This window comes from Engystomops pustulosus, chromosome 7 (genome assembly GCF_040894005.1).
Source record: "Engystomops pustulosus chromosome 7, aEngPut4.maternal, whole genome shotgun sequence".
Classification (NCBI taxonomy): domain Eukaryota; kingdom Metazoa; phylum Chordata; class Amphibia; order Anura; family Leptodactylidae; genus Engystomops; species Engystomops pustulosus.
Window position 1 is genome coordinate 142,169,991 of NC_092417.1, and position 26,725 is coordinate 142,196,715.

General features: G+C 44.3%; 2 protein-coding genes across 4 annotated transcripts in view; one reads left to right on the forward strand and one right to left on the reverse strand.

Moving 5' to 3' along the window:
- Nucleotides 1–5,528, reverse strand: part of DAGLA (diacylglycerol lipase alpha) — a 45,026-nt gene extending 39,498 nt beyond the window's left edge. For 2 of the 3 annotated variants that reach the window (XM_072118051.1, XM_072118049.1), the window contains exon 1: nucleotides 158–656. The gene's annotated coding sequence lies outside the window, so the exon portion shown is untranslated. Of the gene's footprint in view, nucleotides 1–157; nucleotides 657–5,275 lie in introns of those variants that run through there. The other variant, XM_072118047.1, reaches the window with a different exon arrangement.
- Nucleotides 5,529–20,463: 14,935 nt separating this feature from the next.
- LOC140070940 (interferon-induced transmembrane protein 5-like) lies at nucleotides 20,464–25,854 on the forward strand. Its single transcript, XM_072118052.1, has 2 exons — nucleotides 20,464–20,793; nucleotides 25,161–25,854. Exons 1-2 carry the CDS (start codon nucleotides 20,608–20,610, stop codon nucleotides 25,383–25,385), a joined length of 411 nt encoding a protein of 136 aa, XP_071974153.1. The 5' UTR covers nucleotides 20,464–20,607; the 3' UTR covers nucleotides 25,386–25,854.
- The last annotated feature ends 871 nt before the right edge of the window (nucleotides 25,855–26,725 follow it).

Sequence of the window (26,725 nt, forward strand, 5' to 3'; positions counted from 1 at the left end):
CTCTGGTGGGGCATAAAAGCCCGGGCCGTTCAGATCCCTTGTCTGCCTGTGGAATCTCACTTTCCTGACAAGATTTATGAGGATTATCTTCTGATCGTCCTTTTCTCACCTCATTTTATTACACCTCACAGTGTCCGTGATCAATAATAGTACTTACTGTTACTCTGGAGGATCTCCGTCCTATACAATGTCTGAATACACATGTGGCTGCCGGACATCTATGGCGCTGCTCATCTCTTTATAAACTCAAATAAGTCCAAATCAGGCCAATCCTCGTCTTCCCCGAAGATCACAGGACAGTCCCTCACATCCTGCTCTGGATTTATAATGGAGTGAGATATGTCAACATGCCGGAGGAATATTTAGTCAGGGTGGTTTTTGTGGTGAAGGAGACAAAGGACTGGTAAGGTGCCATTACAAACACCCAGGTAAACAGTAGAGACTTCCACTTTAATATATCACCCTATTCCCACATTTGAGTGGTGGACACCCCTGGCTTAAAGGGAACCTGTCATCAGGGACCTCATTTTCTCTAAAGACTGGTTTGCAAAAGTCCATCACACCTGCAGTGCAAATATGTCTTTGTGCTTTCTCTAAGCATTTGCATTGCAATATAATTGTGTGTTATAACTTACCTTGCACCCTGACAGCATCCTCTGTGTAGTCCCAAGGGTTGGGCTTTGGTTTGGATGCATTTCAAAACACAACATATGGCTTGTCTGTGCTGCTCAATCCTTTGTGCTCTTGTACAGCTCTCCCTCTCCCATTGATGTAAACTTACCTGGCTGTGAGATCTGTGAGAGAGCATAAGGGAAGGAGCTGTACAGGAGCACAAAAATGGGTCTGAGGGTCCTGCGCCCGATGTCCACCAGGTGTCGCTGCTGCGCCGAGGTCCGCCGAGTTGCGTCGGAGTTCACTGATCTCTTCCTGGTGAATGCAAGTATGGCGGGTGCGACCAATCTTTTTTTTTTTTTTTTTTAAATGCGGCGGATTTTCCGAATCCGTCGGGTTTTCGTTCGACCACGCCGCCGGATTTCCGTCGTGTGCATGCCAGCACCGATGCGCCACAATCCGATCGCGTGCGCCAAAATCCCGGGGCAATTCAGGGAAAAATTGGCGCAAATCGGAAATATTCGGGTAACACGTTGGGAAAACGAGAATCGGGCCCTTAGTAAATGACCCCCAATGTGTGCTCACTGCACCCTGACCGGGTGTCATAGATATCTATGGGGACCGCAAATTTGCGAAGAAATGCTGGTCCCCATTACAGCCTGGGGCCTTAAGCTGCAATTCCATCGACAACCTTTAGACAGCTTTGACACCTTGTTTGGAAGAAAGCAGTCCAGTTTTAGTGGCACTGAAAATAGACAGATTTTGGATAGGTAAATCAATTTTGGCACCAAAGTAAAAACGTCACTGATGGTCTTGAAAAGAAACCTATAAAACCCATTATAGCTAAGGAAAACAGAAATAGCATGCCGCACAGCCCTAGCCTAAGGCCTCGCTCACTGTTGACCAATACCCCCGCACTGGTGACACTGACTGTAATCTACAAGCCAGCTCATAAAATATTTAAAGGACAATTATGAGGCATCGGCAACCTTAAAGAATCAGATTAGAGGAGGCGTAGGTGAAAGAAGCAAGACACTGCCGAGACAAAGGACAAATCACTCCAAGTGTTGCTTCAAAAACACTAGGAAAAGCAAAATGGATCTCGGATAGGGGATCAGGACAAACTTCCCTTTATCCCTTCTCACGTATCCTATAAAAAAAGATGTCACACAGCATTGCAATGTCATAAAGAGTCATAACAGGATGTCCTATGCCTTCAGTCACTTCCTATTTATACCCGGGATGAATGATCACACATCTTTACTGACATACCCCACCTGATACTTCTAGATAAGCAGGGATAATCACAGCGCTGCGCCTAATCTCAGCTATTTAAGCCCGCTGACCCGGGTGAGGCTGTAATACGGGAATAATCTTCAGGCGTGCTAATTTGATTGTAATAAAATCTCATAATCTCTTTATGCCACTGTAATTAAAGGAAAGAGGATCCGCGGGAACAGAAGAGGGAGCCGGGAGGCTGGGAAATAGCTGCAGATGTGTCATCTACAAACTTTATAGAAGCAGAGCTCTACCTTAGGACTTGCCTTAAATATTACACGAGTAAAGGATGGATTATCGGATTTTGTCTGAAACTGGATCAATGTCCTGATCATTAATTAGAGGACAAGCCCTAGAGGAATTAGCAGGAGCGCAGTGGTGTTGCAGAATGAAACTCCCCAACCCGGAGAGCCTTGGACAGGACACAGATGCCCACAGTACTGTATATGATTTATTCACCATGTGAATATCCACCAATAACCACTGCTGTTACGGAACACTAGTCAGATGGACCAAGGCCACGTGCACACCTGCGTCTGGACCACTGATATTGTTTTCCATCACTATAATGTAAATGGATCCGTCAAAATGTACCGTGATTTCGAGAGACTTCAGTTAGTGTCCACTTGCGATGATACCATTTTTTTTCGTAATTTGAGACTGAAAATATAGCTTTGCATCTTCCGTCACATTTTCCGCTCCAGTGATATAAGCAATAACAGAACTGATGCAAACGCTAGCCATTAAAATCATTAAAATGGACATTTTAACAAATCCATTAGACATCCATAATTATCTTTTGAGTGATGGAAGATAATAACGGTGATTCGAACTGGGCCTAACCCTTGACTTCCGTTTTGCATTTTCCATTCAAAAACAAAAAACTGCTTGTCTGAACAAATACATTAATGGTAAAATATCAGTTTTTACGGACACCTTTAACGGATCCGATAAAAAACTGATTTTTTTGCTATCCGTTAGTGTCAGTTAGTTGCGGAAGTTCGAATGGAGGATGTAAAAACGGATACTAAAAGATACCAATACAGCTCCATTGAAATTGATTTTTTTTTTAAAAAACCGTTGGCTCAACATGTGATCACACAGGAAGCACTTGGATTCCGTCTCAAAATGCAATCAATATGCAGCGTATGAACGCGGCCCTGGTCTATAACCCAAAAGTATCCCACATGCCAGCTTAATTTACAGACACTCCCATCTCAATATACATACACTCAGCTTGGCCAAGTCTCCATATATGCCAAGTAAGAAAAGACTTGGAGTAAAGCTGGCCATACACATAAGGCTCAGTTCACATCTCCGTTAGGTCTTTAGTTATAAGCCAAAACCAGGAGTGGTTGAATATGCAATATATAAAAAAAACAATGAGAAGGAACATGCAGTTTTATGGCAACCTGTAGTCCGCTGACGACCTGTGGGGCAATGTAAAGAAGGGGCTGGCACAGTAACACTATATTATGGAAGTGCTATTTAAGCCATTGCACGACAATAGACAGCTGGCCAGGTAGATATGACTGCAAGGTTCTGCAGTAGTCAGTGTCTACATGCCAATTTTAGCAGGCCAGAAGGAATGTGGTATGACCAGATACGCTCAACTACACAAGAAAAATGGAAGTCACCTCATGCATAGTAACAAAATATTTTCGGCCACAAGCAGGATACTCATGACAGTGACAAACCAACTCAGAACAATGGAAGCGAAAGTATTCTGAACGTCTTCCAAGTATTACATGCCAGTACCTGTTCAGATCTCAACATGTAATTTCGCTCTTTTAAGTGGAGCATCCCTTCCAGCACCCGGAAAACTGCTGCCACCGCCCCAGTGCAAACACACCTCAGGAGAGGTATTCACCAACCCTGGTGAGGAGATTTCACAAGACGCCTCAGAGGCACAAGAATTACTACAGGGAAATAAAGTGTATAATGATAACTAATAACCTGCTAACATTCACACCTGGGCCGCCCGGTCTGTGGTAAACGGAGGGCAAAATATTCTTTGATTGAGGCAACCTATGGTCTGTTTGTGGCCCAGTGACAGTAGAAAAGACTGAGCTGAAAACACGTCAGGAACGGGACCTGCTCCAAAATTTGCAACTCAGGCAGACACCTCATACACAGGGCAATGGCAGTAACAGTCGTGTGTACGAGCCAATAGATATACATGGGATTGTGTGTCTAATCCAACTTTCCTAAGACCCTGAAATCAATCTGCACCAATAACCCTACTACCATATCACTATACAGGAACGTAGAAATGGAACTGCTTATCGGATTTGTCATATTCATTCACATAAACAGACCTTTTTCCTCCACAATAATTTTGGTGTTGCACCACGTGTCCCTTTTTTACATCCCTATTTCGTTTTTCTGTGAGTCTCTGCTTCACTTTTTTACCCAGAGTTGCAAAACAACCAAACCAGGAACATGGACAGTACAAGTCTGTCTCATGCAGCCATTAGCTTTAGTGAATGAGTTCTGCCCGCAAACCCCACACAAGTTTCTGTTTTTACACATCCTTTACATCCAAATCAAGAAAAATTAAAATGTAGAATCTAATGGGTCCACAGGGAACAAAGTAATCGCATGAATTAGGAAATCATACGTCTGAACATGCTTAAGACACCTCACATTCTTCACCCAACTTTGTCCAGAGACCGGTATGTTTAAATGAATTAAAAAAATGTAAATATTATAATAAGTGATTTTATAAGAACATGTTCCTTGATTCATAAAAATGTAGTTTTCTACAGATACGATCTACCTGTCAGATGATGCCTGCACTCCTAGAATTCAATGCTAGGCAAAAGGGAGGAAATTTTATGTTTGGGGACAATGAAGAATAAAGCAAAGCTGTGTTCTTTTTTTTTCAGGATATATCTCACGCCTATTTCAGTGCAGGGAGCAGTAATATTGGGCAGCAATGGACATGAGGGGTGCAGGATCTGGCAAAGAAAAAAAAAAATCACTTTTTTTTTTTTTTTAAATAAACCTGGATGCAATTATAAACCTGGGTGTGAACATCCTCATTGATGACAGGTGCCATAGGGATGGAGACTGATGCACACATCGATGCTACCAATCATTGCATTTTTTGGGCAATGTGTAAATCTAGCAGACACTTCTTTGCAGCCCCGGCTATGGCTGAGCCGGTACAATGAGAGCGGAGCCGGTGCTGCTGGATCGTTGTGTAGTGATCGCGGTAGGTCCAGCCGTGCAGTGTGCAGCAGCTCCGTGCACTGTGATGGAGACAGATGTGCAGCCTGTCATGTCAGCGGCTGCACACAGCTGCCCGGGAGCTGTCACTGCCCCGGTGACATCATGCCCAGCTGTGGACCAGGCCGGCGCTCCCCTCCATCCCTCTCCTCACCTCTCGGAGGCTCCATGCCGCCTACTCTCTCGCTCCTGCTTTCCGTGATCCCGGCGCAGCGGCACGTCCGCACCGGGGCGGGACCTTACGTCACTTCCGGAACCACCTCCCCCTCCCCTCACCGGCTGTACTCATGGCAACTGCGCCACCACCGTGACGGAGCGTAGGGATTGTCGTGACGTCATGGGATGGCGGGGAATGCCCGGATGGGTGATGGAGTCTCAGCGGTGCTCAGTGGGAGGGAATAACGGGAAGAGAACGGGCCTGCTGTATGCAACCTATCAAATCACCACTTTCAGTTTACCACCCACAATGGACATGTTAGCAGGTTGCTGATTGGTTGTCATGGGATCCAGGTATTCTTCCTGCACTGGGTATTACCATATCTAAAAGTATATACAATAATTCACCATACTGCATACTGCCCCGTTATATACCGTACCGCATACTGCCCCGTTATATACCATACCGCATAATACTGGCCCATTATATACCATACCGCATAATACTGGCCCATTATATACCATACCGTATATGGCCCCATTATATACCATACCGCATACTGCCTCATTATATACCATACCGCATACTGCCCCATTATATACCATACCGCATAATACTGCCCCATTATATACCATACCGCATAATACTGCCCCATTATATACCATACCGCATAATACTGCCCCATTATATACCATACCGCATAATACTGCCCCATTATATACCATACCGGATACTGCCCTATTATATACCATACCGCATACTGCCCAGTTATATACCATGCCGCATACTGCCCAGTTATATACCATGCCGCATACTGCCCTATTATATACCATACCGCATACTGCCCAGTTATATACCATACCGCATAATAAAGCCCCATTATATACCATACCGCATAATAAAGCCCCATTATATACCATACCGCATAATACAGCCCCATTATATACCATTCGGCATACTGCCCCATTATATACCATACCGCATAATACTGCCCCATTATATACCATACCGTGTACTGCCCCATTATATACCATACCGCATAATACTGCCCCATTATATACCATACCGTGTACTGCCCCATTATACACTCACCGGCCACTTTATTAGATACACCATGCTAGTAACGGGTTGGACCCCCTTTTGCCTTCAGAACTGCCTCAATTCTTCGTGGCATAGATACAACAAGGTGCTGGAAGCATTCCTCAGAGATCACACAGTTGCCGCAGATTTGTCGACTGCGCATCCATGATGCGAATCTCCCGTTCCACCACATCCCAAAGATGCTCTATTGGATTGAGATCTGGTGACTGTGGAGGCCATTTGAGTACAGTGACCTCATTGTCATGTTCAAGAAACCAGTCTGAGATGATTCCAGCTTTATGACATGGCGCATTATCCTGCTGAAAGTAGCCATCAGATGTTGGGTACATTGTGGTCATAAAGGGATGGACATGGTCAGCAACAATACTCAGGTAGGCTGTGGCGTTGCAACAATGCTCAATTGGTACCAAGGGGCCCAAAGAGTGCCAAGAAAATATTCCCCACACCATGACACCACCACCACCAGCCTCTCACCTCCCCCTTATATTGTGGCCTCTCCCCCCCCCCCCCTTCCATATTGTGGCCCCTTGTGGTCCTCTCTTCCTTATTTCAAATCACACAGATGGCAGGGTGAGGCCCACCTGCGATTTCACCGGTACAGTGGTGGGCCAATCCAACCCTGTAACACTTAGAAATAGAACTCGCTGCAGGCATCCTACCATGTGTGAGAATTTTATTGTCCTAAGTGTGAGTTGTCCTTGTGAGCTTTATTGTATAGACCAAGTACAGTAAATTGAACAAAATCAGAAAGACTGTAGGTGGGAGATGATAGAAAAAGCTTAAAGGAAATCTAAATTTGTTTTTATGCATTGTGAATCAAACTTACCTTGATAATGCTGATGCAGAAACATATCTTGTTAAATCCTTGATCTGAGTGGTTTTGCTCAAAAAACTATTATATAATTCAGGACCTTGGAAAAGCTGGGTGCTTCTTGCACCCATTCATGCAACATTCATACATTACATTGCATTCATGAACATTCATACATTACACAGCTTCCTCAAGTGTCCAGACAGGACTAATCAAACTGAGCTGGATGACTCATACACAGCAGCTGGGGGGGGGATGGTGCAGCGATTGATTACTTCTGCCTGAGAGGGACAACGCAGTGATGACATATTCCCAGCTTTTGCTGGGCGGGACAACGCTGAAGCAGTGCATAATTAGTGTTAGGAGAGCGCTGGGGCAGCCACACAAGCGACAGAGCCTCATTATCATAATTTTATAAAATATTTTCAGCAAAACCACTCAGTTCAGGGATTAAACAAGATATGTTTCTCTATCAGTGTAGCTACAGCTAAATGGTAGATTTTCTTTAACTTGCCATAATTCGTCGATATTTGATTCTCACTCTCTGCTCCAACCAATATCCTCTAAGTGCTGTGTGGTTCCACATTGATAGTTTACTAGGACAGCAGAATATCCATGCAAAACCTAACAGTTCCCAGAGAGTACCATAATGTTTCTAAATAAACAGAGCATGCAGATTACTTGGTACTGTTATCCCCTCATGGCAGCGCAGGCACCACTTACCGTATCTCTAAAGGAAGGTTCTGCTGCCCTCTCCTGGTAGTACCCAGTATAGCCACACAGAGATGGGTGGTGGCTGTTTGAAAACCCTGTATTATGTCTTGAAGTATATTTCAAACTTTGAACTTTTCTTATAATAGTTACCTTCTGTTTTGTCACAGATGGGGGAAATGCATTTAAAGAAAATTATTGTTACTTTTTGTGCCACACCTGAGAAAATACGTTCACGTATACTGTGGTTTCCTCAGTAATAGTTACCTTGCTTCTAGTTATTGTTCTTTAAAGAACCTCATGGGAAAGCAAGTCTTGGTTATTGTTCGGGAAGTGTTATAAGGAAATGATCTAAAAAGGCAGAAAACAATGTAAATAGCAGTAACCTACAGTATAATTATAAAGCTAATGACCTAGATTTAGTGTACACAATGCGCCAGATTTTTGAAATACGGGCATCCGGTCTTCAATAATCTGCTACACCCTGTACGCGGCAATCGTGCTTAAACTGAGTGCACCAGTTTTTTATTTAATGGGTGGGTTCCTCACTTTTCCGTCGAGTCACAGTAATACATGTGGCATACAGAACAACTCTGCAACGGAACCGGACGTCGCCTTTGAGTGCAGAATTTTGTGGACAAGATTTATTAGTCCCTGCGCCAATTTTATTTTGGACTTTGCATGGTCTTAACAATTGTAGCGTAACAATTGTATTATGTGCAGTATCCCATTCAGCTCTTTCTCACCACAAACATTTTTAGTCCATTTTGATCTACTCATTGGTCCACATTTATTTGCGCCTGACTTTCCACTGAATAGAATGTGGAACCCTCTTGCACATGTATTTATAAAGTGTCTGTACTGTGTCCGGCAAGGCAGAAAAAATGTGAACCTAGAGGGGAGTCTTAATGCTTAGTAGAGTTTGCACCTCATTTATTAATGACGTGCGTCACATTTCTGCAAAAAAGAATGGTGCACACTTCCAGAGCAGTGCAGGGTGCGCCAGCTTTGATTAATTTGCAGCACTTTGCACAAAGGCAAACTACACACAGTACAGACTGCACTAGTTTTGATAAATGTGGGCTAGTATGTCCTACTCTGTTGTGAGTGGTTCATTAAAAAAATGGTGCAAACTTCCAGAGCAGTGTAGGGTGCGCCAAATACCCTGCACATTTGTGAGGTAAACTACACTTTTGATAAATCTGGCCCATTGTGAGACAATATGCAGGTGCAGTGGATCCTGGGATTCTTCTGATGCATGACAGTGCTGTGCCTCATGTGGAAATATGTTGGGCTTATTTACTAAGGGTCCCGCGGCCGCATTTTCTTCAGGTTTCCCGACTTTTCAGGGCTTATATGCGACAGTAATCGGGAGCGGGCCACCGGAGAAATGTCGGATTCGGACTAAGGGCAGGATTTAACATTTAAATTTGTGTCGCAAGCCATGCACTTACATGCACCGGGAAGAAGAAGGTGAACTCCGGCGGATCTGATCAGGGAAGCGACACAAGTAGGAAATCAGGTACACAATCTTTTTGAAGCACGGCAGATCAAGGATTGCACAGGATTGGGTAAGTAAATGTGCCCCATTGTGTCTGTAGTTGCTGCGTGGTGAAGACATTGATGCTATAGTCTGGCCTGCTTTTTCCCATTACCTAAACCCAATCGAACACATCTGGAACATCATGTCACCTTTATCCACTAACATCACATTGCACCACAGACAGCCTAGGAGTTCACTGATGCTTTTATCCAGGTCTAAGAGAAGATTCCTCAGTAGAATATCCAATGTGCCACCAGTAGCATGCCCAGGCATTATAGGAATGTCATACAGGCATGTGGAGGCCATCCACACTACTGAGCCTGTCTTGAGGCATTTCCACTTAAGTTGTATCAGCCTAAAATTTGATTTTCCACTTTGATTTTAAGCATCAAAATTTTTTATTTTGATTGTTCGTATGTTTTTTTATTCTCAACACATTCCGCTATGGAATGAGTAAAGAATTGCAACTGGAATATTTCTTTCATTGAGATCTTGTATGTGGTATTTTAGTGCTCCCTATTTTTTTGAGCAGTGTTTATACTAAAACATACACACATAAAACATAGATGGAAGCCTATACAGACTTTTTCAAGTGCCTAAATATAAGCTCTAGTTCAAAAGATACCAATAATTTCAAAATTTGAGTTTGTTTCCTAACCTTTGGTAAATTATAAGATGACCACTAGGGGGTACACAAAGTCTATTAACCTAACTGGATAGTAAGTCTAACTGGATAGAGGTCAATAGAATATTTTAGCAACACTTTAAAGTCTAGAAATTGCCCCATAAAGTCACAAAAGTGTAGCTCTTACTTATGTGACTTTGCAATCCAAGACTGGATTTAAGTTAGAGGAGATTTCCAGGACTGAAATACACTATACCAACATTTGGAGAAAGAAAAATCTGGACCGCACATCCTCACATTATACAATGATTAATGCCACTCGGTTATATTAGCAAAACAAATTAGAGGTTCTTAGTTAGGCCTCTTGCACACTAGCGTTGCGTTTCACGTCAGGGTGCAATGCGTGAAAAACTGACGTTTTGGCTGCGTTTTTGTTCCATTTTTCCTTGGAGTAATTTGCGTTTTTTTTGTGTTTTCGGCGCATTTTTGACGCGCGATTCAATGGGAGACTCGAGCATTTTTCAAAGGGACCATGGTTTGGGATTAAAATGTGTTATTTAATTGAAAAATAATGTCTTCTGATAATTTGCAAACATCTGCGATCTATTCTTCACTGTTCCGCGCATATATTATCTCCCGACAATTTAGCAGATGTGAAGAACAGTGAAGAATAGAATAAAATCATTGTACACAGTGAACACAGTGAACACAGGATCATTTAAGATAAAAACACAGTGCAGAACACAGTGCAGAATAGATTACAGATGTTCGGCACATCTGCTTACTTGTCGGGAGATACGCGCGGAACGGCGCGAACAAAATAGCATGTGAAGAACAATATATATGTGTGTGAAGAACACATTGCAGATGTTTAAATACATCTGCAATGTGTTCTTCACACATATATATTGTTCTTCACATGCTATTTTGTTAGCGCCGTTCCGCGCGTATCTCCCGACAAGTAAGCAGATGTGCCGAACATCTGTAATCTATTCTGCACTGTGTTCTGCACTGTGTTTTTATCTTAAATGATCCTGTGTTCACTGTGTTCACTGTTTTTATTCTATTCTTCACTGTTCTTCACTGCGTTTTTTTAATTAAATGATCGTTCGCGAGCAGGGGAAATAATGTTATTCTGGTCACCTAGCAACCCTTACGTTTAAAACGCATTGCACTCGCATTGCACTTGCAATGATTGCGAGTGCAATGCGTTCTTGATGCATCTCCATAGACTTGAATGGGGCGTGAAAATTGCGCGTGACTCGCAAAAATAGAGCATGCTGCGATTTTGACGCGCGTGCAAACGAACGCAAGCACGCGCGTCAAAAACAACGCTAATGGAGAAAGACCCATTGAATACAAAGGGACAGAGTGCAATGCGAGTTCTGAGCGTCAAATGCACACGCAGAACTCGCGCGTGAAAAATGCCAGTGGAGAAGGGGCCTTACACTTTGCTCAAATTGCATAAGCCCATTAACCACTTAACAGGGACCTTGTTTCACATGATTTTAGAAGGAAGGTAACAAATATAAGAAGATTGCCACAGTCACAGTGCCTGGATCTATGAGTAAGTGTCCCTGATTTATCATGCTTGATGGTAAATGGTGAAAGGGGTTGTATCTAGAGATGAGCGAGCACTAAAATGCTCGGGTACTCATTATTCGAGACAAACTTTTCCCGATGCTCGAGTGCTCGTCTCGAATAACGAGCCCCATTGAAGTCAATGGGAGACTCGAGCATTTTTCAAGGGGACCAAGGCTCTGCATAGGGAAGCTTGGCCAAACACCTGGGAACCTCAGAAAAGGATGGAAACACCACGGAAATGGACAGGAAACAGTAGGGGCAGCATGCATGGATGCCTCTGAGGCTGCTTAATCGCACCATTATGCCAAAAGTATGGGCAACAGCATGGCCTTGACAGAGTGACCGAATGAGGCTAGATAGCATCTAAAACATGCAATAATTGACCCTGACAGTATCGGGGACGGCATGCAGAGGCAGCGGCAGGCTAGAGAGTGTCATGGCAACATACCCTAAATGGACTCAGGTTTCACCAAAGGAGGTGAGCAAGAAGCGCTGAAATGATTTCCTATATGAACAAAAGGTTGACGGTATATTTAGTCGATAACACAGCATGGTGGTGACATAGTTCCATAACGTATCTGGTGAAACACCCGAAAAATGAGCCTGACACAGCTCTTTTGATAAGGGGACGACATGTGGAGGCAGCCATGGAGACGACTTCCATGATTAGGAGCGACAGTATGGGGCATTCATATTGCGCTGCTATGATTGCAACTTCAGGTCTCCAGCATGGCGGCGACAGATGGGCCGGGTTCCACTATGTATCTGGTGAAACACCTGAAAATTCTGCCTGACACAGCTCGTTTGATAAGGGGATGATGTGCTGCATATCCTCTCGTGCTCCAGCGTCTGGGGTATAGAGAGTTGAAAGTTGCGCATGGAGACATTGGTGGACGCTGTGGAGGATCGTGGAGGCAAAATGGACAGGAAACAGCAGGGGCAGCATGCATGGATGCCTCTGAGGCTGCCTAATCTTGGGATGAAGCTGGCGGTCCAAGCCCCTGTCTCTCGGCTCCTCCCCACCCAAAATGGGCCTGGGGGCCAGAAGCGTTTACTTTGAAAAAATTATAATTTTCAAAGCAGGCTGGGTCGTTTGAATATTTCACCTAGGAATAATGGAATTGCATAGTGGTTCTATGTTTAATAGTTTTTTCGGAAATGGTTCCATGATTAAGAGCTACAGTATGGGGCATCCATATTGCGCTGCTATGATTGCAACTTCAGGTCTCCAGCATGGCGGCGACAGATGGGCCGAGTTCCACTATGTATCTGGTGAAACACCTGAAAATTCTGCCTGACACAGCTCGTTTGATAAGGGGACGATGTATGGAGGCAGTGAACTAGTAGTAGATTAAAGGTGCTGCAGTTAAAACTATGTTAGTTGGATCTTGGGATGGATGCTTATCGGTGATGATGCCACCAGCTGCACTGAAAACCCGCACGGACAACACGCTAGCGGCAGGGCAGGCAAGAACCTCCAAGGCATACAGCGCCAGTTCGTGCCACATGTCCAGCTTTGAAACCCAGTAGTTGTAGGGAGCTGTGTGATCATTTAGGACGATGGTATGGTCAGCTACGTACTCCCTCACCTTCTTTCTGTAAAGATCAGCCCTACTCTGCCGAGACTGGGGACAGGTGACAGTGTCTTGCTGGGGTGACATAAAACTGGCAAAGGCCTTGTAAAGCGTACCCCTGCCAGTGCTGGACAAGCTGCCTGCTCGCCTACTCTCCCTCTCTAGTTGTCCCGCAGAAGTACGCCCTCTGCCGCTAGCGCTGTCAGAAGGGAAATACTGTTTCAGCTTGTGCATCAGGGCCTGCTGGTATTCATGCATTCTCACACTCCTTTCCTCTCCAGGGATGAGAGTGGAAAGATTTTGCTTGTACCGTGGGTCCAGGAGAGTGAATACCCAGTAATTGGTGCTGGAATAAATTCTTTGAACGCGAGGGTCACGGGATAGGCAGCCTAGCATGAAATCTGCCATATGCGCCAGAGTCCCAACGCGCAAGAATTCACTCCCCCACTGGCCTGACTGTCCATTTCCTCCTCCTCCAACTCCTCTTCTGCCCATACATGCTGAACAGTGAAGGACTGAACAATGGCCCCCTCTTCTGTCTCGCCAACATTCTCCTCCTCTTCCTCTTCCTCTTCCTCCTCATCCTCCTCCACCTCCTCCGATATGCGCTGAGAAACAGACCTAAGGGTGCTTTGGCTATCAACAAGGGAATCTTCCCCCGTCTCTTGTGACGAGCGCAAAGCTTCCGACTTCATGTTGACCAGAGAGTTTTTCAACAGGCCAAGCAGCGGGATGGTGAGGCTGATGATGGCGGCATCGCCACTGACCATCTGTGTTGACTCCTCAAAGTTACTCAGCACCTGACAGATATCAGACATCCACGTCCACTCCTCATTGTAGACTTGAGGAAGCTGACTGACCTGACTACCAGTTCTGGTGGAAGTTGACATCTGGCAGTCTACAATCGCTCTGCGCTGCTGGTAAACTCTGGATAGCATGGTTAATGTTGAATTCCACCTCGTGGGCACGTCGCACAACAGTCGGTGAGCGGGCAGTTGGAGGCGGCGCTGCGCTGCCCTGAGAGTGGCAGCATCTGTGCTGGACTTCCTGAAATGCGCACAGATGCGGCTCACCTTCGTGAGCAAATCGGACATATTGGGGTATGTCTTGAGGAAACGCTGAACTATGAGATTTAACACATGGGCCAGGCATGGCACATGTGTTAGTCTGCCAAGTTGCAGAGCCGCCACCAGGTTACGGCCGTTGTCACACACAACCATGCCTGGCTTCAGGTTCAGCGGTGCCAGCCACAGATCAGTCTGCGCCGTGATGCCCTGTAATAGCTCTTGGGCGGTGTGCCTTTTATCGCCTAGGCTCAGCAGTTTGAGCACCGCCTGCTGTCGCTTAGCGATGGCACTGCTGTGCTGTGCCTAGAGCTACCGACTGATGGCGCCATGCCCACGGATGGTAATTCGGAGGAGGAGGTGGAGGAGGGGTGGGAGGAGGAGGCATAGACCGAGGTAGGCCCCGCAATCCTCGGCGTCGGCAGTATATGACCAGCCCCAGGGTCAGACTCGGTCCCAGCCTCCACCAAGTTAACCCAATGTGCCGTCAGCGATATATAGTGGCCCTGCCCGGCAGCACTCGTCCACGTGTCCGTGGTCAGGTGGACCTTGTCAGAAGCGGCGTTGGTCAGGGCACGGATGATGTTCTCTGACACGTGCTTGTGCAGGGCTGGGACGGCACATTGGGAAAAGTAGTGGCGGCTGGGGACTGAATACCGAGGGGCGGCCGCCGCCATGAGGTTTCAAAAGGCCTCGGTCTCTACCAGCCTATAGGGCAGCATCTCCAGGCTAAGCAGTTTGGAGATGTGAAAGTTGAGGGCTTGGGCGTGTGGGTGGGTTGCACTATACTTCCTTTTGCGCTCCAGCGTCTGGGGTATGGAGAGCTGAACGCTGGTGGATGCTGTGGAGGATCGTGGAGGCGAAGATGGGGTTTTCGCACGGGAGATGTTCGGGCCGGGGTCCTGGGCAGGGGGCTGACTAGCAGATGACACAGGGGAAGGAGTAGTGGTGTGCCCGGCCGGAGGTGAACGGGCTTGGTGCCATTGAGTGGGGTGTTTAGCATTCATATGCCTGCGCATACTGGTGGTAGTTAAGCTAGTAGTGGTGGAACCCCTGCTGATCCTGGTTTGGCACAGGTTGCACACCACAGTCTGTCGGTCATCCGGTGTTTCTTTAAAGAACCTCCAGACTTCTGAAAATCTAGCCCTCGCCACGGGAGCTTGACTACGGGAAACATTTGGCGCTGATGCACCAGCTCTGGCCCTGTCTCTCCGTCTGGCCCCACCACTGCCTCTTCCAACCTGTTCTGCTATAGGACTTGCCTCCGTCTCAGAAGCACTGTGTTCACCCGGCCTATCAAGCCAGCTTGGGTCTGTCACCTCATCATCCTCCGATCCCTCAGTCTGCTCCCCCCTCGGACTTCCTGCCCTGACAACAACTTCACCACTGTCTGACAACCGTGTCTCCTCATCGTCCGACACCTCTTTACACACTTCTTCCACTACGTCAATAATGTCATCATCACCCACAGACTGCAACCGGTGGAAAACCTGGGCATCGGAAAATAGCTCAGCAGCAACCGGACAAGTGGTTTGTGACTGTGGGAAGGGTCCAAAAAACAGTTCCTCAGAGTATGCCGGTTCAAATGCCAAATTTTGCTGGGAGGGGGCAGACTGGGGGGAAGGAGGCTGAGGTGGAGGAGCTGGAGGAGTGCTGATTTCGGTGACATGGGTGGACTGCGTGGAAGACTGACTGGTGGACAAATGGCTAGAAGCATTGTCCGCAATCCACGACATCACCTCTTCGCACTGTTCTGGCCTCAACAGTGCTCTACCACGAGTCCCAGTAACTTGAGACATGATGAACCTAGGGAGTGTAGCTCTGTGACGTTCCCCTGCTCCCTCATCAGCAGGTGGTGTCTCACCCCGCCCAGGACCACGGCCTCTGACCCCTGCAGTAGTTGGACGCCCACGTCCACGCCCTCGTCCTCTACCCCTAGCCCTCGGGTTAAACATTTTCCAAATTAAAGCAACAATCAGAACAAGAAAAAAGTTGGATGCGTACAGGAAATCACATTACCAAAAAATCCGATACGCGTGGGGCTTGCTCCACTCCCCATCCAACTGACCTGCCTCCCTGGCTTTCATCCCAGTACTAGACACCACATGTCTCTTCTACAATTGGGTATTGTATGAGCAGGTTGAGGGTTTACCAGGCTTTACTCCATACTTTATTGTTTTACACAGAGCACTTTACTGCATTGCCGCCATCTAGAGGTTTTTCTAGGACCGACTATAGTAATTTACCTATAAATAATTGTCTATCTGTGCGAATTATTGATTGTGGATGGGGAGTGTAAGGGACTACTACCCTTGGAAGCTTTATACACCCACTGGGTGTATGTTTTAAGTGTTTTTATATTTGTTGTCTTGTTATTATTACTGTTTGTATCAATAAATTGATTTTTTGGTAATGTGATTTCCTGTACGCATCCAACTTTTTTCTTGTTCTGATTGTTGCATCAATTATTGGGATGCGTGGATACATTATTTGCTTACATTGTGGCGGTGCCTGCTCTCCTTTTGTGTAGTCGATTTTCCAAATTAAAGTGTAAACTTAAATTTTTTTTTTTTGTGTTTATTTTTTTATTTATTTTTTTTAAACAAAACGATGCTATCCTATTGCTATGGCTAGTTTCTAACCTACACTGACAGCACACAACTGGATTTTGTGCTGTGCCTGATGACTTTGAGTTATAAAAAGAAATAAACGTAAAGAAAAATAAATCAGCAGACTGTGCCTAATTCAAATCAAACCCCTAATAAATTGTCCCACTTCGGTGTTTGAGGTGGATATGTGTGTCACTAAGAGCTAAACACAACGGTCGCAAGTCTCCCAGCAAATTCCTCACAATATGGTACTAGCTGCACTACTAGTGGCAGCAAGCCCAGCCACAAGCAAACCAAAAAAAGTAAAATATAACGTTATTGTAGCCCTAAGAAGGGCTGTTGGGTTCTTGTTGAATCACTCCTGCCTAACACTATTCTAATAGAACACCCTAACGCTTTCCCTGACCAGCAGCAGCTCTCTCCCTAGCGGCATCCAGACAGAGAATGATATTTATATAATATAACCATGAGGGGGATGTTTGGTATGCTAAACTAGGGAACAGGAGATTTTTAGATTCAATTTAGTTCACTGCAAAGGGGCCTACTGAAACCTGTAGCCAACCCTGGTTGTATCAATGGTTACGTTTCTGCTGGCACTAAATATCAGAACTCTGAGGTAAATAGTAAATCTATACAGTGGTTTCTGCATAGGAAGGCTTTATCCAGGAGTGGACTGGCCAAAGAGTTAATTCGGAGTATTCCCTGTGGGCTAGGTCTCTCAAACAGCTGATGGGGCCCATCAGCTCCTTCCTTCCCTCAATACATGATGCAGTGCTGGGCTGTGGTCAGGTCAGGCAGATGACTACCTGCGCCCTGTGTACAAGTTGCATGCACAGATCCAGGGCTGCATCTGTCATGAGGCGAGATGAGAATCTTGCATAAGGCGGCAGATGACCAAGCCTTAACGGGATGCCAGCCTTGTGGTATGTAATGTGGGTGATTCAGGCACTCATTACCACCCAAATCACCCACCATGTAATCTATTTCTTTAAGAACGCAATTAATATACAGAGAGGCACAAACCTGTTTGGCTGTGCAGCTCTGTTGCTCTGGAGAACCCATGTTTCATGTGATGATGTCGCACCACCTACATCCCTGCTGTGTATTACTGGGAGGCTATGCATACTAGGGGAGGCTGTGTACGTATACTGGGCAGCTGTCTAATACTGGGGGAGGCTGTGTATACTGGGCAGCTGTGTAATACTGGGGGGGCTGTGCATACTGGGTGAGGCTGTGTATATTTTGGGGGACTGTGCATACTGGGGAGGCTGTGTATACCAGGGGGGCTGTGTATACTGGGGGTGGGCTGTGTATTACTGGAGGAGGCTCTATACACTCATGGGCTGTGTATACTGGGGGTCTGTGCATATTGGGGGAGGCTGTGTATAGTGGGGTGGCTGTGTATTACGGGGGAGGCTGTATATACTGGGGAGGCTGTGTATTACTGGGGGTCTGTGCATACTGGGGGAGGCTGTGTATTACTGGGAGGCTATGCATACTAGGGGAGGCTGTGTACGTATACTGGGCAGCTGTCTAATACTGGGGGAGGCTGTGTATACTGGGCAGCTGTGTAATACTGGGGGGGCTGTGTAAACTGGGGAGGCTGTGTATACTGGGCAGCTGTGTAATACTGGGGAGGCTGTGTATATTTTGGGGGACTGTGCATACTGGGGAGGCTGTGTATACCAGGGGGGGGGGGCTGCGTATACTGGGGGGGGGGCTGTGTATTACTGGAGGAGGCTCTATACACTCATGGGCTGTGTATACTGGGGGTCTGTGCATATTGGGGGAGGCTGTGTATAGTGGGGTGGCTGTGTATTACGGGGGAGGCTGTATATACTGGGGAGGCTGTGTATTACTGGGGGTCTGTGCATACTGGGGGAGGCTGTGTATACTGGGAGGCTGTGTATACTGGGAGGCTGTGTATACTGGGAGGGGTGCATACTGGTGGAGGCTATGTATACTGGGGGAGGCTGTGTATACTGGGAGGCTGTGTATACTGGGGGGTGCATACTGGTGGAGGCTATGTATACTGGGGGAGGCTGTGTATACTGGGGGGGGGTGCATACTGGTGGAGGCTATGTATACTGGGGGAGGCTGTGTATACTGGGGGGTGTGCATACTGGTGGAGGCTGTGCATACTGTAGGGGCTGTCTATTACTGGGAGAGACTGTGTATTACTGGGGGGCTGTGCAAACTGGGGGGGGCTGTGTATTATGGGGGCATGCTGTATATACTGGGAGGTCGTGTATACTGGGGGACTGTGTATTACTGGGGGAGGCTGTATATACTGGAGGACATGTATTGCTGGGGGAGGCTGTGTTCACTACGTACCACTGGGTGTGGCGTGGCTGTGTATATAAATTAGCAGGTTGCTGTAGTTCAGGGCATGTGGTATATATAATGCTGTGCGTACTATAATTTATTTGGGGGACTATATAAATTATATTTTGTGTAGGGAATAGTGGATAATATATATTTATGAACATAATTCATTGTACTGTAAGTGACTGTGGTATTTTTAGGGGCGCCCTGTGGAGTTGTGCTGCGTAGATCTGAAGACATTTGACTGTGAATTCAACAGATATAAACCATGGCCAGGAGAAATCATACAGTCCTCCACCTGATAGAGCAGATCATCACCCGTAAGGTTTATCTTAATGTAGCATCTTTTGGTTGTTTGTGTGGGGAGGCCTTATGACATGATACAGGATTAAAACCAAATCCTGACATAACTGAGGCGCCCATTAAACTGAGTGTACCAGAAAAAACTGGTGCACTCAGCTCAAGTGCACTAATGATACATCTGGGCCAATGTGAGGAGTGTAGTCATTTTGTGAGATACTGTACATTTTTGAATAATATGTAAAATGCTGTTAAGGTATTTTAGCAAAAATGTATTGGGGCACATTTACCCCACTGTCGGTTTCCCGACTATTTACGATTTGCGCCGCAATTAACAGGGGTTTTTGGCGTTTTCACGTGACCGGATTTTGGCGCAATCGCGACAACTTTCATGCCACACAAATCAGGGGCGGACTGTTGGACAACCCAACTGATTCGGACTGAGTGCGGGATTTAAAATTCAAATTGTGTCGCAAGACATGCACTCACATGCACCGGGAAGAAGATGGTGAACTCCGGCAGACCTGAGCGGGGAAGCGACACATGCAGGATATCGGGCGCACAATCTTAGTGAATCGCACCAGACTTCATCATCGTCGGACAACGCACCTCAGGGATCGCGACAGGACCGAGTAAGTAAATGTGCCCCACCATGTTTTTTATACATTGATCCATAGCAACACCTTTCTCATATTCTTAATAAAGTAGATGCACATTTAGATTTAATGTAAAAGAAATTTCATCAGAGAGAAACAAATCTGAGAAATGAAGCTCGGGCGGGCTCAGCAAACAGAAAAGGCAAAAACAGCTACAGGGTGACCAAAATGAGTATGTAGTGATAGGGACCCTGTAATAGAAGCAGGGAGGAGACAGTCATGGCTTGTGTAGCAATGTGTATAAAGAGGACAAATACAACCAGCATTCCCTTCCCAGACATCATCCTGACCGGCAGGACTTCTCACATCTTCTTCTCTTTGTCTACCTGCTACTTTACACCTTTCAGCTCTTTTTTATTACTTTCAGCCCTGTCCTGTCATTTATTAATACTACTTTATCCACTTGCTCACAATATCCTTAGCAGTATGGACACCTCCTACCCCCGTGAAGATATTTTCATGACCCACCCCAACAAGCCAGATAATGCCCATACTGTAGTCGATATTGGAGCCCCAGTGGCTCCGAGAGATCACTTGCTTTGGTCCTTGTGTAATACCGTCTACCTCAACCTCTTCTGTCTTGGATTCATGGCATTGGTCTACTCTGTCAAGGTGAGAGAAAATTGAGCAATAGCTGTAATGGCTTGGGGATAAGGTTTATTATGTCTACACTCCATAGCTTTAAGTGGGGGAGATAAAAAATAGGTTAAGACCAAATAAAACACTACATGTTCTGTGCCAAGTTTATTATGTATTGTTTTACCAAAATATAATAATGAAGTGCCCCTTGTTTACCTAAATATCTTCTATGGGAAGAAGAAGTATGCATAGTATGGCTAACCTGTATATTATATGTTATGCACAATTTTGATAAATTATGTAAATTATTATATACTATATACAGTATTGACAGATCTCACCTAATTGAATTCTGCCTTCTGGATAGGCATGTATGTACACTATCCTTTCTCCAATATCTTTAAATCATTAAATGTTTGTCCATTTCTTATTTATGAAACATCAAAAATAGATTAATAGCGATTACTTTTTACCAGATTAAACTACTATCCTTTAGGAAGTGTATGAAATTTCCTTTCTAGAGTTCACTCTTTTATATGAAATCTCTTCCTTTTACCTATGCAAAATTTCCTTCAAAGTCATATGAAAATGAGGAGAGAAGAGTCATATTTTTGCCGGTGATGAGTCAAGTTGAGAGGCAGCAGGTACAGTGTCACTTTAGACACCCTAACCTCAGTCCTATAGCCGCATAGTACCAACATGTATATAAGAACCTCACCAGATTACATCAGGCTTGGCTTCTGTGAGCTACAGAACTGAGATACAGGCCGCTAAATAAATAGGTGGAGCATATTTACAACTATGTCTTTAACTGCCTGTATCTCCGGTAGCCTGATACATTATCTGAAACTTGAGATTCTTATCTTTATGATGGCTCCAATAGTATGTGGCTAGGTACTATAGATATGAAGATAGGGGCTGAAGAGAAACTACACCTGCAGCCTCTAACTTGACTCATCTCAAGAGACTCATCTCTGCTCATTTTCACATGACTTTGAAGGAGAATTTCTATAGGTTAATTGGACAAGATTTCACATAAAATTCAAGGGAATTCTCTAGTATTTTGGATTTGGGGTAAAATCAGGTTCTCTTTGAGTTTATAAATGCTATATTTATCCTGTTATATCTAATATGGCTCAAGATTAGATATTGGAGAATGCAAATGATTTAATTTAATTTAATTTATGAAATGTTGTACATCTTAAAAGCTTGTAAAAACAATGGGGGAGATGTATTAATGTTTCGGTCTTTAGACCAGTGAAGAGTAGAACTAGACAGATCTCTGCTGCGCCAGATTAATACCTGTGTCTGATGCTGGATTATAAATCTGGTGCAGTATAAAACTGGAGAGTTGTACTTTGCATCTCCTATTAGTTGGTCTAGTTTGCTGCACCACAATATTGATTTTTTTGGCATATGGGCTAAATTTTCTGGAGCACCGGTTACCAAGGACACGCCACTTTTTCGGACAAGTCGGAAAAATGCCTAAAATGGTCTAAAACCTTCAGTAAATGTGACGCAGAGCATTTCAGGTGCAAATTAGTCTAGTACGTGGTCAGCTTCAGCCACAAGAACTTTTTGCAAATCTATATGTGACTGGAATGGTGGGACTGGAGTGACGTAAAAAAAACTCCACATAGGTAATCTATGTCTATGTAGCATTCTTGTGAGTAGATGTTAGTAAGGGAATACAGATAGTTATATAGGTTATATACAAGATAGGTTATTCAGATTTGTACTTAAGTTGAATTTGTATGTAAGTTGGAACAGGTCTATTTTATAATTGTAGCTCCAGACCAAACAAAAATTATCCATTGTATATTGGGTTTTCAAAATTTTGTGCTGGTCACAGTGGACATGGAGGTCCATCTGTAACTAGGGGTCTGTAAGTCCGGTGTCCTTAAGTTGAGGACCACCTGCATAATATCTTTATTAAAAATGCATGATTCATATACACAGTTGTTCCAATCTAATGGTCCTTTGCACGAGCAGTAACAAGCACAAGGTGATGCCGGATCAAATAGACCGGCATTTGTTTTCTTAATATTGGTCAATGAATTGACTTTTATTCAGTATTAAAGTTTCATCCAATACAGTTCCTCTGATTTTCATCCCATGTTAAACGCATTTTCATATTATGATTGGAAAAAATATCAGGATACATTTTGACAATACAGAGACATAAAGACACTTAAAGTAAAAGAGTAAGTTTATTTCTACATTTTAATTATCTCACTCATTTTCACAAAAACCCAAAGTTTGATAACCACCAATTTCATGATGGAGTTGGAAATTAAAGGAAAAACTAGAAGCAGCGAGGACATATCATTTCAGTGTCTTCAGTGGCTTGTCAAAAATAAAGTCCAGTGGTAAAGGGCAACTTTTAATTACATCAGTGAGTTGTCCTCTGGTTTTGCTTCTCTGTCATTTTGTGGCTATAAATGTAAACAACCCAACAATCTTCTATAATTCAGCTGAAAAAGAATGTTCTGTTTTTGACAATGTGACCCATGTACCAGGCAGAAGGCGCATCCACTCTCTTTAATTGCCGCTGAGGGAAGAGGACTCATGTCTTTGGATGAATGGAAATACATGGTGCACATTAAGATAAAAAATTCAGCCTTGTGTTTTTCATTTTTGTATCTGCTCATTTAAGAAATGTGTTACGTCTACTTATTCTACATATCAACTACAGTATATGAAATGTACCCCCTCTCCATAAGCCCTATTCCATGAGCCTACCAGAGTTATGAGTCTACGGAAATGTGAGCTTGCTGCTTTTATCTCACTATTTAGTTCCATTTTTTTAGGCAGGGGGAACAAAGCTGATCAGTGGGGGGTGATGGGTATTGAATAAGTCATCAAAATCCCAGAAATTCCCTTTTAAGATGATGGGGCACATTTACTTACCTGGTCCCTCGGAGTTCCAGAAAGTGCATTGTCCTTACGGAATGCAATGTGCCGCAATTCACTTAGATTGTGCACCCGATTTTCCTGCATCTGTCGCTTCCCCGCTCAGGTCCGCCGGAGTTCACCATCTTCCTCCCGGTGCATGTAAGTGCTTGGCTTGCGACACAATTTTTTAGTTAAATTCTGCAGTTTGTCCGAATCCATCGAACCGTCCGACGGCCGGTCCCCCGATTTCTGTCACATGAAAGCCGGCGTGATTGCGCCAAAAACCCCTTTTAAATCCCTGTCCCGGTGGTGCAAAATGGAAATCGTCGGGATGTTCGATGAAAGTGCGGCCCGCGGGGCCCTTAGTGAATGAACCCCGATCTATTGATATTTCACTACATTAGAAACCAGTCTACCTATCCTAAGCATTTATTATTTTTGTGGTATTTTACATATGTTATAGTTGTACATACCAATTGCTACATAAGGAACTTAACAACAAGGTTTGGACACCTAATAAACAAGGAACTAGTCATGGTTTGTTAAGCTATGGAATGTAAAACCTCAGAATTATTTTTGGCACTATGAACTGTGTGTTCAGCCTCCTTTGGCTTGCAGATGACAGAAACTTGTGATTTTGGAAAAACCTTATGTAAGTTTGTAGAACCAAAATACACAAGATGTTAAAAATGTGATTTAAATGTCAGGTTCATTTATAACTATTTTCGATTTTAAAAAGGAAGAAAGCTTAAATGAAAAAAAGTGAAGTAACTTTTTAAGTGAAGTGGAGTTTCTTTAAAACGTTTTTTTTTTACTTTCTCCTGTAGTTTTAGTATCATCCTGTTTTTTTTGAAAAATTTTTTCATTGATTGTTTCTTTGATTGACAGCTTTTCCTCCTGAATCCTTCATTTATATGTATACTCAGCCTGCTACATAAAAGGGTTGTCTGGAGGTTGAAAAACATGGCTTCTTTTTCCAATACAGCCCACACCTGACCCTGGTTTGTCCTGGTATTGCAGCTCAGCTGTACAGAATAGACCTTAGTTGCAATACCACACACCACCCACTGCGCAGGGCCGGCACTAGCACTGGGTACACCAGGGCAAGTGCCGGGGCCCAGAGCTGCTGGGGGGCCCACCTAAGGATGTACATAAATAATCCATAGGGGTGAGTGGGGCTGTATCTAATGAATCCATAGGGGTGAGTGGGGCTGTATCTAATGAATCCCTAGGGTGTGGGGGGGACTTATATAAAATAACCATGAGGGGGCTGTTTGGTATGATAAACTAGTGAATATTTTAGGGAACAGGAGACTATTTTCCTTTCTGAATTTTTAATGCCACCACGTGAGTTCACTGCAAAGGGGCCCACTAAGGCTGTGTCACCCATGGGCCTATTGAAACCTGGAACAGACCCTGCCACTGAGAGTAACTGTTTTTATAAGAGATCAGCCCCTTTAATCATATTGCTTTATGATAATAATTTGTGTAATCTCTCTCTTTAGGCACGAGACCAGAAGGTGCAGGGGAATGAGGTGGCTGCTCGACGTTATGGTCAAAAAGCGCGATGCTACAATATTCTGGCCACCGTGTGGAACATTGCTCTGCCCGCTTTGGTGCTGGCCCTGGTGATAACAGGCATTGTGCACCTGTCCCAGGTTGTAAGTGCTTCCCTCGACTTCTTCAGTCTTCGAAACTACATGGGCAGTGCGGATGATGACAGTAACTGAGCAACATATATATATACCAAATAATATATTCATTGGGTTCTAAATGATCAGCGATTTTCATTTTATTGACTGTTGGAACAACCCAAAACATCAGCTCATTTGCAAAAGCAGTAATTCTTAAGAAGAATGATGACATATTTCAAGAAACAAGTTCTCTGAGATGACAAAGATGAAGTCCAAGACAGAACTCCTCATAGAGACTGTATGACTGTTTCTCACTATTTGCGTCTCATCAATGCAAAATAGACCTCCAACTCCAAGTCTTGTTCTGACATACAGTAATGTAATAGGCTAAGTGAATCTACAACATACTGATTATCAGTCAAGCTCACTAGAATAGTAAGATACTTAGTATATGCAAATATAAGACAGTGGACGTTTGAGAAGTATATGGACTATTTATCACATTAAGAAGACTACAAAACCATAAAGAAAACCAGGAGATAGATCACTTCATCTCGATGTTAACAATATTATTGGTTTTATGTGTAAGATATATCTTCTAATTAAAAAAAAACTTTACATTTGGAGTTGTTTTATATTGTTAGCTATATTAGAAACTTAAAGGAAATCTACCATTTTAATGCATTATGAACCAAACATACCTTGAGAATGCTGAAGCTACACTGATGCAGAAACATAACTTGTTTAATCCATGAACTGAGTGGTTTTGCTGAAAAAAACAATTAAAAAATTATAATAATGAGGCTATGTTGCTCCTGCGCTTCTCCTCTTACCCTAATTATGCACTGCTTCAACGTTGTCCTGTCCAGCATAAGCCTTCTGCCTGTGTTGTCCCTGACAGGCAGAAGTAATCAACCAGCTGCTGTGTTTGAGTCAATCACCTCAGGCTGATTATTCCTATCTGGACAGTTCTGGATGCTGAGTGTAATGTGTTTATGTATGCAGTCTGCACCCAGCTTTCCCAAGGTCATGAATTTCATAATTGTTTTTTTGAGCAAAACATATGGATCAAGTATATAACAAGATATCTTTCTGCATCAGAGTAGCTACAGCATTCTCAAGGTATGATTGGTTCACTATGCATAAAAACAAATGGTGGATTTCCTTTAAAGATGCTGTAGTGTTCAGATAATAACTTTTTGTTAAAAGCTTAAAACAAAAAGTCTCGCTATTGGAACATATGGGCTTTATTAGTCCTCCACAACGGTTGATACTAGAGATGAGCGAGCACTAAAATGCTCGGGTACTCGTTATTCGAGACTAACTTTTCCCGATGCTCGAGTGCTCGTCTCGAATAACGAGCCCCATTGAAGTCAATGGGAAACTCGAGCATTTTTCAAGGGGCTCTGCACAGGGAAGCTTGGCCAAACACCTGG